This window comes from Scyliorhinus canicula, chromosome 17 (genome assembly GCF_902713615.1).
Source record: "Scyliorhinus canicula chromosome 17, sScyCan1.1, whole genome shotgun sequence".
NCBI classification, from domain to species: Eukaryota; Metazoa; Chordata; class Chondrichthyes; order Carcharhiniformes; family Scyliorhinidae; genus Scyliorhinus; species Scyliorhinus canicula.
Window position 1 is genome coordinate 25,844,786 of NC_052162.1, and position 15,788 is coordinate 25,860,573.

The 15,788-nt window shown below is 43.3% G+C and overlaps 1 protein-coding gene across 1 annotated transcript in view; it reads right to left on the reverse strand.

Annotated features, from left to right (window-relative positions):
* Nucleotides 1-15,788, reverse strand: part of zdhhc15b (zinc finger DHHC-type palmitoyltransferase 15b) — a 49,047-nt gene that overhangs the window by 16,099 nt on the left and 17,160 nt on the right. Inside the window, exons 2-3 of the mRNA XM_038776244.1 lie at nucleotides 14,696-14,722; nucleotides 1,831-1,925 (exon numbers count right to left, since the gene is read on the reverse strand). Coding sequence (XP_038632172.1) covers nucleotides 1,831-1,925; nucleotides 14,696-14,722 — 122 coding nt within the window. The remainder of the gene's footprint in view (nucleotides 1-1,830; nucleotides 1,926-14,695; nucleotides 14,723-15,788) is intronic.

Here is a 15,788-nt window from a genome sequence, read left to right on the forward strand (position 1 = left end):
GTGGAAACAAATCCATCACACTTCTGATCTGTGCCTTGTGGATAGTGGAAAGGCTTTGCGGAGTCAGGAGATGAGCCGCTTACTGCACAATACCCAGCCTCTGACCTATTCATACATCCACCATATTTTTCGGTTTCTGGTCAATAGTGGCCTTCAGTTGATTAATGGCAGGGGAATTTGACCGTAAGTCCATTCGACATAGGAGCAGAATTAGCCACTCGGCCCATCAAGTCTGCTCCACCATTCAATCATGGCTGATATTTTTCTCATCCCCATTCTCCTGCATTCTTCCCATAACCCCATATCCCCTTATTGATCGAAAACCTATGTATCTCTGTCTTTTCTCCACAGCCTTCTGCGGCAAAGAGTTCCACAGATTCACCATCTTCTGACTGAAGGAATTCCTCATCTCTGTTTTAAAGGATCGTCCCTTTAGTCTGAGATTGTGTCCTCTGCTTCTTGTTTTTCCTACAAGTGGAAGCATCATCTCCACAATGGTAATACTATTGCCAAGACTATGCCAGAAAATGTCAAGATAAAATGGGTGGACAGCAGTGGAGCATGAAGCGTAAAGCAGACTCCTATTATAACGGCAGGAAATCAGAAAGGTTGCCAAAGGCACATAACCCTCCCCTTCTCCTCTATAAATAGTGAAAGCTGATTCACCCTCACAGCATGTTGCTGTTTACCATCAGGATTAATTCTGCAAAAACAGTGGAAATACAATCTTCCCCCAAACAAAAAACAATCTCTTATTCTATGTTTTTTGTATAATAGAATTTATCTGCATTAATTATATTAAAACAAAACATCTGAAGTATTCTGGTCCAGTTTATTGAGCACTAATTTTTTAAAAATCTTTATTGTCACAAGTAAGCTTACATCAACACTGCAATAAAGTTACTGTGAAAAGCCCCTAGTTGCCACATTCCGGCACCTGTTCGGGTACACAGTGGGAGAATTCAGAATGTCCAAATTACCTAACAGCAGGCCTTTCGGGACTTGTGGGAGGAAACCGGAGCACCCGGAGGAAACCCACACAGATACAGGGAGAACGTGCAGACTCCACACAGACAGTTACCCAAGCCGGGAATCAAACCTGGGACCCTGTAGCTGTGAAGCAACTGTGCTAACAACTATGCTACAAAAAGGACAGTGATGTAGTTCTAAGTCAGGAAGGAGGAGAACTTGGAGGTGCGATGGGGAGATGATCTTATTGAAACATGCAAGATCCTGAGAGGACTTGACAAAAATAAGGATTCTCCCATTTAAGGCAGAGAGGAGGGCAATTTCTTTCTCCCAGAAGGTCATGAGTCTTTGGGACTCTCTTTCCCAGAGAGTGATGGAGGTAGGGTCAATGGATATTTTTAAGGAAGAGGTAGATAAGATGCCTGACTAACAAGGGAGTCAAAGATTATCGGGGTCGATGGAATGTGGAGTGAGGCCACAATCAGATCAGCCATGATCTTAGCAATTGGAGAGCAGGCTCAAGGGGCCGAATGGCCTAATTCACATGTACAGTTGTATGCTTTTCAAGGCAAAACGTGCAAAACAAAGCCCAAAGGGACAAAACAATGGGACACACTATCTCCATGGCTTTCACTCTGGGGTCTTCTAGAGCGTGATTGAAATCAGCCTCCGACTGCATAAAGAGACTGAGGAAAACATCTTGCAATCCTCCACTTGGTAGCAGAGAGCCTTGGAGCATCAAGACCTTGTAATGAGTTTGCTCAGTCTAGTCATTTTACATCTCAAGTTAAACAGTACCAAAAGTTTGAACTTCACACAAAACAAAATGAGTAACTGCATATTTCACTCAGATTGAATTACCTTTCGGGAAGGTTGAGATGGTTCTGTAAAAATAGCTTTGCAATAGGTCCACACAAACATCACAAAAAATAAGTGAAATACCACAAGATATGCAGCTGCAATATAAAAGAAAGATCAGATAAAGCAAAGATGGTTCTATTATTAACAGGTAAAAAAATACATTGTAGCTATATTTACCAGCAAATTTATTCCATGCACTTAAAGGTTGACTAAACATTCAGTTCTGCTCTACAGGGACAGTAGCTTAGTTTTTGCAATGATAATACAGCTGGAAACCTGGTTTAGCTCACTGGGGCCAGTTTAGCTCACTTGACTAGATAGCTGGTTGGCGATGCAGAGCAATTTCTGTACCGACTGAGGTTATTCACAAAGCTGCCTTCTCAACCTTGCTCCTCGCTTGAGATGTGGTGATCCTCAGGTTAAAGCAATGAGCAATGTTCTTAGGGGGAGAACAGTGGCGCAAGTGGTTAGCAAGGATGCCGGGGTCCCAGGTTCGATCCCGGCTCTGGGTCACTGTCTGTGGGGAGTTTGCACATTCTCCCCATGTTTGCGTGGGTTTCACCCCCACAACCCAAAAGATGTGCAGGCTAGGTGGATTGACCACGCTAAATTGCCCCTTAATTGGAAAAAATTAATTGGATACTCTAAATTTATTTTAAAAATCAATGTTTTTTCCAGGTAACCTGCTTTTACTAAATGGCCAGCCCTCGCGACTCACAATTATGGAACACAATTGTTTGTGTTACATGAAATGAAATGAAAATCGCTTATTGTCACAAGTATGCTTCAATGAAGTTATTGTGAAAAGCCCCTAGTCGCTACATTCTGGCACCTGTCCGGGGAGGCTGGTACGGGAATCGAACCGTGCTGCTGGCCTGCTTGGTCTGCTTTAAAAGCCAGCGATTTAGCCCAGTGAGCTAAATCTGTGGTCTTCTAAATACTGTTTCCTGGTACAGCATGAACTGTAATGAAGATATCGAATATGTTCTGCATTCACAGATGGATGGGAACCATCCCGATTTGGAAGTATAGTGCCATTCCTTCATAGTTCGATGAGAATGTTGTACCTCAGTGTTGTGTTTTAATTGGCAATGGGCGTGAATGTAAGCTAGTTGGAACCTATGGAAATTCTCGTGAGTGCAACATGATTGCAATATGCGCAACTCCTCGTTTCTTAGTTAGAAATAGTTCTCGGGGCAGAATGAATCCTTTCTTCTTGTTCAGTCTGCGGGGCAGTTGAAAGTGGGTTAGACTGCAAGGTCCAATTACCATCTATGCGAACAGAGCATTCTGTTCACTCCCTCGACCGGTGTTCTTCAGCCACACTTTGAATTGTTACCGAGTGCCTGGACTCCTGTTTCCCGCATGGCCCTTAGAGGAACTGCACTGAAATCGAACGGCCGCAAACCAGACGGATCCCTCAACAACAGAGGGGAGACAGAGAGGAGCAACAAGACAGCCCGAGTTTACTTACAAGTTGGTGAAACATGTTTCCATTCTGTTGTCTACCCACAATTTTGAAGAGAGAGAGTGGAAATAATCAACCAAACGCAATCTTCCTAGGCAAGTTAAAATTCTACAGATTTAGCCACAGCACGTTTTAATGGACTGCAGGTGAGGTGACAAGCAAAGGTACCACAAAGGCACTCTGAGCCCATCGCCCTTCATCAATGAGCTACCTTTTGCTTTCACAACAGAATATGAGAAAAACAGAGTTGGGCAGAACGTGCCCATCGGACGAGTTCTGCCAGTGGCGACAGCGCTCAGGAAAGATTTTGTTTGTACGGTATTTTAAGTTCTGGGGAATTGGGAAGCATGCATTGCAGATATTCAGCTGTGTGTGTCGGGGACCGCTCTAAACAGTGACAGACGCTGGGGATCATTTTTGGCGACCCATTTTTCAACATCCCACAACCCACTCGAGGGTCTCGACCCCCACTTGAAAATCACTGGGTTAAATCACCACCAGCCAGCTCTCCCCCTCAAAGGGGAAAGCAGCCTATGGTCAGCTGGGACTATGGTGACTTTACCTTTTACCATTATAGCTGGGAACCCAATCAAAGGAAAGAATAACTGTTGGCATTACAATTGGAAAACTTGGCCAGGTATTCATCACATGGAGCCAGTGCAAAACAATTCATTGGACATCGGAGCAGCTCAGTTCAATTGTTTTATTCTCAAATATTTGGCCACTTCACTCTCCAAGTCAAAAATGTGTTTTTCTTTTCAAAGATTAATTACATTAATCTCACCATGTAATGATAGTGCCTCCAATTAAGATAGCCATTTTTGCCAGTTTCTTATTCATCTGTATTGGAGTACATAACTTTTCTTAGCACACTGTTGTCCTTTATTGAAAGCAAGGACTAGTTTGATGATGGACGGAAGGGAGTTTAGAGAGGAGATGGGAGCAGAAGCATAGAATCATAGAATTCTTACAATGCAGAAGGAGGCCATTCGGCCTATCAGGTCTGCACCGACCTTCTGAAAGAGAACTCCATCCAAGCCCACTCATCCGCCCTATTCCTGTAAAGCCTTAACCTAGCCTACACAACCTTTGGACACTACAGGGTAATTTAGCATGGCCAATCCTCCTAACCTGCGTACCTTTGGTAGAAAACCGGAGCACCCAGGGGAAACCCACGCAGACACGGGGAGAATGTGCAAACTCCATACAGACAATTACCCAAAGCTGGAATTGAACCAGAGTCCCAGGTGCTGTGAGGCAGCAGTGCTAACCACTGTGCCACCTCAGAGCAGATTAAACCTAGAATTGGTCTTGGAAAATGTACCAATACGGTAACCACATTCTCGCCAGACAAGTGCCAGGCAATGACCATTTCCAATAAGAGAGAATCTAACCACCACTCCTCGACATTCGCTGGCATTACCATCACTGAATCCATCACTATCAATATCCTGGGAGGTTATCATTGACCAGAAACAGAACTGGACTAGCCTCATAAATATTGTGGCTAGAAGAACAGGTCAGAGGATAGGAATCCCGGCCCTGGGTCACTGTCCATGTGGAGTTTGCACATTCTCCCCGTGTCTGCGTGGGTTTCACCCCCACAACCCAAAGATGTGCAGGTTAGATGGATTGACCACCCTAAATTTCTCCTTAATTGGAAAAAAAATAATTGGGTACTCTAAATTTATTTATTTTTTAATTGGGGATTTGATTTCCCCCCCCCCCCCCCAAACAAGCTGGATAATTGTTGGCGGGCACGCAGCCAATATGCACCGACCAAAATATTGCGGCAGTGTGCGATGACATCAGGATAAGCGCCGATGACATCACGCTATTTAACTCGCTTCTGGGTCGGGTGCATGCCCAGCTGGCAGACATAAAATTCAACCATTTGTAACCCAGACATATAAAATTGGACTCTCATACTGTAGTCAGTAGAGATTCCTACTGAATATGTGAATATTGCCTAATTAACAGAGCTGATCTTTTAATATTGGGTAACTCATTAGTTTCTTTAATGTCTCTGCACCCTTTCATCTGTGCTATTGAATGACTGTTTAAAAAAAGTGCTCCATCCTAAGATCCTTTCCTTGTATTTGTTAATGGCTTTGTGGATATGCAATGCAGTTGGGTAGAATAATATGTTTTGATTTACAGCATTAGGTTGTGGACTGCTGGAATGAAAATCTTCATTTAATGAAAATGATTTTGATAACCTCAATTTATGGTTCGCTGCACAAAAGCTGTCTCAGCCTAGTGGAAATTGGTATTAGTTTAGCAATTTCAACAGAAAGGCGATGAAGTAGCTAGCTTAGGAGATTGAAAATTGAGACCAAACATTCTGACACAGCACAGGGAATTTTCAGTCTAACTGTAAACATTCTCCACTGAAGCCTTTTTAAAATTCATTTACGAGATGTGGACGTCGCTGGCTAGACGGGAATTCGTTACTCATCTCGAGTTGTCCTTCAGAAGGTGGTGTTGCCTTGAACTGCTGCAGTCCCTGAGATTTTGGTGCACTCACAGTGCTGTTAGGGAGGGAGGTCCAGGATTTTGACTCTGCGACAATGGAAGAATGGCAATATGTTTCCAAATCAGGATGGTGAGTGATTTGGATGAGAATTTCTAGGTGGTGATGTTCTCAGGTATCTGCTACCCTTGTCCCTCTAGATAGTAGCGGTTGTGGGTTTGGATAGTGCTGTCTGAGAAGCCTTGGTGAGTTCCTGCCGTGCATTTTGTAGATGGTACACACGGCTCCCACTGTTCTTCGGTGGTGGAGGGAATGAATGTTTGTGGAAGGGATACCAATCAAACTGGCTGCTTTGTCTGGATGGTGTTGAGCTTCTTCAGTGTTGTTCGAGCTGCACTCATCCAGACAAGTGGAGAGTATTCTATCACACTCCTGACTTGTGCCTTGGTAATGGTGGACAGGTTTTGGGGAGTCAGGAGACGTGGCCAATCCACTTAACCTGCACATCTTTGGGTTGTGGGGGTGAAACCCACGCAGACACGGGGAGAATGTGCAAACTCCACATGGACAGTGACCCAGGGCCGGGATTCGAACCCTGGTCCTCAGCGCCGCAGTCCCAGTGCTAACCACTGCGCCACATGCTGCCTTTATCAAATCCCCAAGATTTTACATGGCCTGTGAAATTTCACTGGCACAATATTTCGGTCGGTGCACATAGGCGCATGTTGTGGACCAATATGTGGACCACAGTGTGGACGTTGCTGTCCTTTTGTTGGTTGCCGGAACTCCCCTCCTGCCTGCACCAGCGCTGGCCATTCTGCAGGCCGTGATGCCTCAGTGGCTTTTGCATATCACCTTTAAACTTCATGGCGGGCTGCCATTGGGCATGGCACCCATCGCTGGCCCATCACCACAGACCCTGCTGGCCCAATGCAGCTGTGATTTACACTGGCTGCCACTTAAATTAAAAGAAGTTAAATTATATTTGGCAGCAAATGCAATATTGTTGAAAGAAAAAGACACGTCAAAGCTTTTTGTCTGATGCCTATCAGGACACTTTGCAAGAATATCAGTATAAGGGGAAAACAATAATTTATATTGTATGAGTAGATTGCGGATTAGTTGGCAAGTGGCCTCTGATTGGTAGAGATGTTGCCATGGAGAGTGTACTAGTTGATGGTGACCGACAGATAACTGCCAAGCATTGTTAGAAATTTAAACCAGGCACCTTAACACTGATTGGCCAAATCAATGTCCTGGCGAATGAATCGGTGAATGTCTGTCACTCATTTTGTTGAGCTTAAACAGGCGCAATATCTACATGTTTTTTCTGTCTGCAAAGAACAGGGCCCAGAGTATTAATAGATGTAGCTTCCAGTATACAAAAATGTGCTACATGGTGAGCCTGACTGACAATTTAAATTAAGTGTCAGCATAATTCTGAGCACTGAGGATTATATAGCAAATTGTCCAATTGTAGCTAATATTGGACAATGTTTTCAGTTTTGCAAACAGTCGAGTTTTTAATCCAGATTTTCAGGCACTCAAGAGGAAATGAAAATGAGTGGGAGGGGTTTTTGCCATCAGTTTGGCGGAGCGGGGCCTGATAGAGCCGGTAAACCCTGACACTCGGAGAAAATATGGGAAAATTCCGCCCAATGGCATGAATGAGTGCTCCAACAGATGAGCCGAGGCAGGGCACAGTCTGGTGTTGTTATGGACGTGTGAATAAACGGTCTTCCTGATGGGTGTGGAAATGTGGTTGGTAGCTCACCTTAGGATCAAATATGAAACTAAAGTTTTGAGCAGTCTGGCTCAGTCTCAGATAATTGCCTGCGAGATGGTGGAGTTGGTGGCTCGCAAACTCGGTTTACTTCGGTGACTGAAACAATAGCCTCCCCCTTTTCAATGTCCAACTGGAGGAAATATCTGCCCATCCAGTAGTGAATGTCAGACTACCGGTCTGAGTGAGAGAGCGGATATAAATATAACAAGAGTCGATCATTTGGAACAGCAATCGTGTTGATTAAACAGAAAGACAAGAGGACGGGTGTGCTGGGAACTTAAAGAGCACTAGTCCGTCAGAAGACGAGTGTTTTTCTTCAAATGTATGTTGGATTGCAAGATGTTAGGACAGCCTCCACAGATATAGGAGCAGTGTTCAGGACCTGGGTCGTTCGTTGCAATCCACAAAAATATACAACTTTCTTGGATATCGTGTGAAAGTTGTCCAAATGTTGCACTTAACTTCCTCTGACACTCGTTTTTTTTTATAAATTTAGATTAGCCAATTATTTTTTCCAATTAAGGGGCAATTTAGCGTGGCCAATCCACCTACTCTGCACACATTTTTGGGTTGTGGGGGCGAAACCCACGCAAACACAGGGAGAATGTGCAAACTCCACACGGACAGTGACCCAGAGCCGGGATCGAACCTGGGACCTCAGCGCCGTGAGGCGGTTGTGCTAACCACTAGGCCACCGTGCTGCCCTTTCCTCTGACACTCTTGTTGATAACACAACTTTTACTCCCATTTGCTGTGAATCTTGTCACAGGGGATTTGGCGGTAGCCATTATTTATTGAAACATTTGTTTTATTTCAGGCACACCTACTCGACAGACAGGCGGAATAGACTGCTGAATATGAAAGATTTATTAACCAGTTGCGGGTCTGCAGTGGAGCAGCAGCATACAGGTAAAAGGGTGATGATAGGTCACATGCTTCAATCCAAATGCTGAGAGTTTGCACAATGTAACACTGTGAAACACGTACCCTGGTGAAAGGATAACATGGTTCACAGCGCTTGATCTGGGCAGGTGGCATAACACATCAGATATCACAGTTGGTAAAACTGCTGCTGGATTACTAGCTCATTTCTTATTCCGCACTAGTTTTAACCGTGCTAAAATTAGTTTGGGAACCATTTGACAAACTAACCTTGAATATTGACAACAACGGGAAATTTAGCACAGCAAAAACAATTTAAGTTTTTAATGAATTCAGTGTTTAGGATGACATTGTTTCTGACCATTCCTCCACTTAAATGCTTTATTCATCATCAGAAGATGACATTCAGATTTTCAGCTTCCAAGCGAGAAGCAGAACAGACGTGCATGAATATTCAGCACGGAAAGCGCATCTGTTAAGATCAAAAGGACAACATGTTTGGTGAAGAACTCTAGTTTTTGCGAGTTTTCTCATTGAATGCCAGGTGTACCCCGAACAACGGCTAATATGATCGTACATGGCTTCGTTTCAGTAAAATCTTGGCAACTGAGATGCCTTTCATTTCAACTTCCTGCAGTGTCCAATGGTTTATTCCTGAAATGTGACTTAGCAAAAATAAGCTTAATTTACTTCAGATTTTTTTCCATCCTGAGTCATACCCCAATTTTTATGTACAATTTCTTACATACCGTCACACAGTAACTTCCAACATTTGTGTTTAAGGCAGGGATGCATGAAAATTCAAGGATTCATAATTTAAATGTTAAATAAGTCTAAGATGCCACGTTTTGCAAGTGCGTTCAGTATCTGGCAACTTCCCCCTGTGGATCTCTCACTGCCACCAGCCACAACCAGGGTACCAGTTGCAGTGTTGAGCAGAGGTCAGCAGGAAGCACGTGGCAGTGGGCCAGCAAGCTAAACAGAGCCCACACTGTATTTACACAGACACAAGTCTCTTTTGTTTGGCGTTTCTAAGCCAATTTTTAAAATACTACCAGAATTAATCTATACATCCATCTGGAAGATCCACCAACATTTTTAAACAGCTTGCAATGAGATTTCCTTCTCTACACTAAATACAGGTTAGTCCTCGTCTCATTATTCAAGTTTTATATTTTTTTACTATGTGAACGCATTCATTCACATTAGGCTTATCAATGAATAGCACTATGCGTCAGTTAACTTTCTTCCTTTTATTAATTATTTTGTATTCACATTTTGATCTTTCTAATTAAAATCTGCTTTCCTGTTTTCCAATTGTCTTTCCATTTTTTCCTGGATTTCTCCTTCATCAATCACATTCTAGAACAGTACAGCACAGAACAGGCCCTTCGGCCCTCAATGTTGTGCCGAGCCATGATCACCCTACTCAAACCCACGTATCCACCCTATACCCGTAACCCAACAACCCCCCCCCCTTTAACCTTACTTTTATTAGGACACTACGGGCAATTTAGCATGGCCAATCCACCTAACCCGCACATCTTTGGACTGTGGGAGGAAACCGGAGTGCCCGGAGGAAACCCATGCACACAGGGGGAGGACGTGCAGACTCCACACAGACAGTGACCCAGCCGGGAATCGAACCTGGGACCCTGGAGCTGTGAAGCATTTATGCTAACCACCATGCTACCCTGCTGCCCCCTTAGGATTTTGGGTATATAGAATAGAATAGAACAGTACAGCACAGAACAGGCCCTTCGGCCCTCGATGTTGTGCCGAGCAATGATCACCCTACTTAAACCCACGTAACCCGTATACCCGTAACCCAACAATCCCCCCATTAACCTTACACTACGGTCAATTTAGCATGGCCAATCCACCTAACCCGCACATCTTTGGACTGTGGGAGGAAACCGGAGCACCCGGAGGAAACCCACGCACACACGGGGAGGACGTGCAGACTCCACACAGACAGTGACCCAGCCGGGAATCGAACCTGGGACCCTGGAGCTGTGAAGCATTGATGCTAACCACCATGCTACCGTGAGGCCCCACGGTCTGTGGTTAAAATTATCACTTTCTAAGAAATAAAAGCAAATTTTAGGATCTAGATAGGTCATATCCAACAGGATAGAAAATACAACAGACTAACAGCACTACCAAGTGAGATAGTGTCAGATGTGGTTCAGTGACTAGCACTCACGTCTCAGAAAGTTGAGAGTTCAAGTCCGACTCCAGGATTTGAGCACAACAATCAAGGCCGACACCCCAGTGTAGCGCTGATGGAGTGCTGCACTATCAGGGGTGCTGTCTTTCAGAGGAGACACTAAACAGAGGCTCCAAATGCCCTCTCAGGTGGAGGTACAAGATCCCGTGGCACTACTTTGAAGAGATTCAGGAGAGTCCTCCCCGGTGTCCAGGCCAATACCCACCTCTCAAGCATAAAAACAGACCGGTGTCCAGGCCAATACCCACCTCTCAAGCATAAAAACAGACTATCTGGTCTTTATCACATTGCTGCTTGCGAAAGCTTGCTGTGTTTAAATTAGGTGTTGCATTTTCTACATTACAGCAGTGACTATGTTCCAAAATGACCTAATTGACTGTGAAGCACTTTGCGATGTCCAGTTGTCAAGGAAGGTGCTATGTAAATGCAAATATTTATTTTTACCATCTTGGGTAATGCAGTCACAGAGGATTTTGATCACAGAAGTGGGGTTCTACGTTCCACGCATCACTACCTGTCCCATCCCTGTTCCTGATACTTTCTCCTACTCCCAATAGTATACTGTCCCTTGGTAACAACACAGTCACAAAAATGCGGGCCTATTTATTTTACATATGCCAGGTAGAATAATGGCAATGTCACCGGATTAGTCATCCAGTGGTCCAGGTTAATGCTCCGAGGGCATGGGTGTTCAAACCCCACCAAGGCAGCTGGTTCAATTTGATTCAATAAATAAAATTCGAAATTGAAGCTAATTTCAATAATGATGACTTTGAAACCAATGTCGATTGTTGGAAATGTCCATCTGGATCACTAATAATAATGTGTGCTTTAGGGAAGAAAATCTGTCATCTGGTCTGGCCGACATACGACTCCAGACCCAGATTAATGTGGTTGATTTTTAAAAGGCCTAACAAGCCACTCAGTTCAAGGGCAATTAGATACTGGCAATTTTGTGAGGGCCACGCAGAATCCAGCGTGAATTTGTAGAGTCGAAAGAAATAACTTTATTTACTATTACATATATACAATAGCAGTAGTAGTACTTCACCACTGCTCTACTCCTCTAGCTGGTTTTACACTGGCCAGTTCTATTTGTGCAGGTGACTCTGCTAATGATTTCTCTGTTTGGGGGGTGGGGGGGGGCACAGCGGCAGTAAGTGTGTTCTAGGGTGCTATGTGTTTGGTGTCCCTGTTGTACTGTTTTCTGTATCTTGATAATGTTATTAAACTAAAATACTACCCAATAGTCCCCAGCCAATAGTAATCAGGAAGGTTATAACAGGCAACCAATGCGCTAGGGACCCAGGTTCAAATCCCGCCACTGCAGATAGTGAAATTTGAATTCAATAAAAGTCAAATGATGACCATGAAACTATTGGCAATTGTTGTAAAAACCCATCTGGTTCACTAATGTCCTTTAGGGAAGGAAATCTGCCATCCTTACCTGGTCAGGTCTACATGTAACTCCAGACCCATGGCAATGTGGTTGACTCTTAACTGCCCTCAGCTGATCCCTCACTCAACAATCCCAATACCTGCAGTTCCATTGCAGGAGTGGTGATTTTCATGGAGTCAGGTACGCTTCGGAAGACGTGGTTCATACTACATCAGAGGGGTAGCAATCCATTAGGGCAGCCTGTTCTGGTGTCAGGAACAATTTGACAGCCAAATTTAAAAGGTGTTGTCAACTTTACATGTTTTAATTAGATGCTGTATGATAATTTTAGTATATTTTTACTGCAGTGAGAAGTTTGGGTTTAAGGTTAAGGTACCTGATATTCAGAGAGAATTATCAGGAACATAGACACCCGGGATTTGGGCATGCAGGTCCTCAGATCCTGGAAAGTGGCAGCACAGGTGGAAATAGTGGTAAAGAAAGCATATAGCATGGTTGCCTTCATCGGACTGGGTATCGAGTACAAAAGCTCACAAATTATGTTACATTATATAGAACGTTGGTTCAGCCATATTTGGAATATCGTGTCCAATTCTAGTCACCACACTACCAGAAGGACGTGGAGGCTTTGGAGAGCGTACAGAAAAGGTTTACCAGGATGTTGCCTGGTATGGAGGGTATTAGCTTTGAGGAGAGATTGAATAAACTGGGATTTTTCTCTCCAGAGAGACGGAGGCTGAGGGGCGACATGATAGAAGTTTATAAAATTATGAGGGGTATAGATAGGGTGAACAGTTGGAGGCTTTTTCTTAGACTGCAGAACCAGGAGAAACGTCTCAGCTACCAGAAGATTTAAAAAAATCATGATAAAAAGTTAAATATAATCTTAAAATCTAACATATTTAGATGTTTCTACAGGAGTCATGAAGTCATGGTTGAATATTTGATACATGATGATAAACTATTCATATAGCAAAGATCTTGGTGTATTTAAGTAAAACTTATTTTGGGGAATTATGAGAGTAAGATAGGTTTGATAGAGGAAAGTGCAGCGTCTTGAACTAACTGGATAGCTCTTCAAAGAGGACACACAGATATAATGGGTTGAAAGGATCATTCTGCAAGGTCTGATTCTATGATTTTGTCTATGGAATGAGGTTGACTTGATGCGATGTACATTTTTCATAAGCTCATGAAAGACCAACACAACTAGACTGGCCCAAATGTTTAGACATCGAACATCTACCATGAAGAAATGCAAGGGATAAAGGAGGAATGGGAGGTGTTGCTGAGAATAGAGAGAGAAAGAGAGAACGGGGATTTCCTAATTAATGTCCATTCGATTAATGTCATTTCATTATAATGTCACTGACATGTATCCCTTTAACTTTGTGAAATTTGCCCGTGCGCCACAACGAGGAGAATTTTAATCGATGAAATCTGCCTCCGTCTTTATTGAATTTAACAGTCATTGAGATTTTAAACTGCAACATTTCAATATTGAATTACCATTCTCTGTCTCTCTGTACTGTGCATGTACAATATTCCAACTATAATTGTTTTCCTGATGAGAAATGCCAAAAAGAACTCAACTCCAGCTTATACATTTGTTCTTATGGGAAAATACGATTTGCTTAACATTGTTTTACTTAAATTCACACTGCTCAGGAACTAGGACATTAAGTGAGGAATTACTGTACTAATAAATCAGAGTCGCAATGAAACTAAAAGATGCAATGACAAATTTCCAAAATCCTATACCTTGCATGTTGGTGTTCAGGTTGGACTGCATAAAGCAAACAAGCATTTCACGCATGGGGTGCGATCTAACAGAAAAGTTTCTAAGTGTCACTTCAGGTGGGTTTGTCTGGTAGTTTCTCCCCAGCTCTGTCAGCGAGGTCTCCATCGCTATCTAAACACATTTAGTCAGTTTTACAGGCCCTGGGGAGTTTCTCTCCGCACTAGCCCACAGTTGGAATTTTTTTCATCACTGGGGAGCTGAACGCTGAACTCGCTGGCCAGACTGGCTCTCTGCCTGGGAGGCCCCCAGGTGCCGTTCCGCCTAGTCCACGTTTGCGTGGGCTAGTACTATTTGGCACCGGGCTGGGGTCTCCCTGGGGAGGCTGGTAGATGATGGGAGCCGGTTACATCCGGTATAGGCACAGTCAAGTGGGTTCTTAACCCCACTTGGCCGTGCGAGACTAGTCCTGCCCATTGTGGGCAAGATTCTGATCACAACACCTCACGGTTATCTTACAAGACACAACGGCCATCAGGAAGCCTGGGTCAGGCACAACACTGCTGGTAGGTCGCACCGATGATTTATGAATCCCTCAATTAAATATTATAGTTAAAAATGTAAATTTCCACAGTACTTCATTGTTATAAATTAGAGAATTCAAATCCGAGTTTTTCAGGGAAGGTTTTACACTCTACATTTGTAAGATTCACAGTTAAGAAAAGCCAATTATTTCAGCAGCATTCACATTTGCTTTAAGGTCTTACAGTGTACATCTGAGTACAAACTATTAATCTAGAATTTTTCAAAGGCAGTCGCATTCTGGCTTTTCAATGTAGAAGCAGGTTCCATGAAAGAATATAGAGATCCAAAACAAAAAAAAACTTACCTTTCTCAAACCCATTCTGGACAGTAACTGTATTGAGAAAGAATGAAAAAGAACAAGTTTTAACACAGAAAGACTCAAAACCATAACATATCAAAATCACCCACTCCCCCATCCTTTTATACCTTTAGCACCAATCCTCAGGCCTTGCCTTTGTTTCAATGATTCAATAATCAATAGAAATAATCTTTCATTTTATATCCTATGAAAACTTGAAGATTTTAACATTTCTGTAACATTTCCCCTAAGCCTCGTTTGTTAAAGCAAATACAATCCTTGTTTTTTTAATTAATAATAATCTTTATTAGTGTCACAAGTAGGCTTACATTAACACTGCAATGCCGTTACTGTGAGCCACCACACCACGGCATCTGTTCAGGTACACTGAGGAAGAATTAAGAATGTCCAATTCACCTAACAAGCAGGTCTTTCGGGACTTGTGGGACTACCCGGAGAAAACCCATGCAGACACGAGGGAAAAAGTGCAGACTCCGCACAGACAGTGACCCAAGCCGCGAATCAAACCTGGGTCCCTGGCACGTAAAGCAACAGTGCCAACCACGCCCACCCATAATGCAAAAATATCTTCTGATCCCTGGTATTCCCCATAGCTCTAATATTTTTTTTCTGTACAGAATGTCTCAAACTGTACACTATTCCAACTGTGCCTTCAGCAATTATGCAAATTCATTACCAACTCTTGGCTCTTCTACTCAATTGCTAAGGGGAGAAGATGGCATAGTGGTAATGTCACAGGACTAGTCATCCAGAGGCATAAGCTAATGCTCTGGGGACATGGGTTGAAATCCCAGCAGCTGGTAGAATTTAATAGCTCATCTGGTTCACTAATGATTTTTGAGGAGAGAAATTGCCATCATTATGTGGTCTGGCCTAATGTGGCTCTTAACTGACCTCTGCGATATTTGATACCCTCTATATATGTGCCAAAATCATTCTCCCGAAACATGAGTGACTGGCTGGAATGACATGCCTTTAAAAGAACAGAATACTGTGGCTTGAGGAGAATATGCAGTAAGCATCTTAAGGACACAATACCATTCAGAGACTCTGATTTGAATTTCAACCACTACTAGAG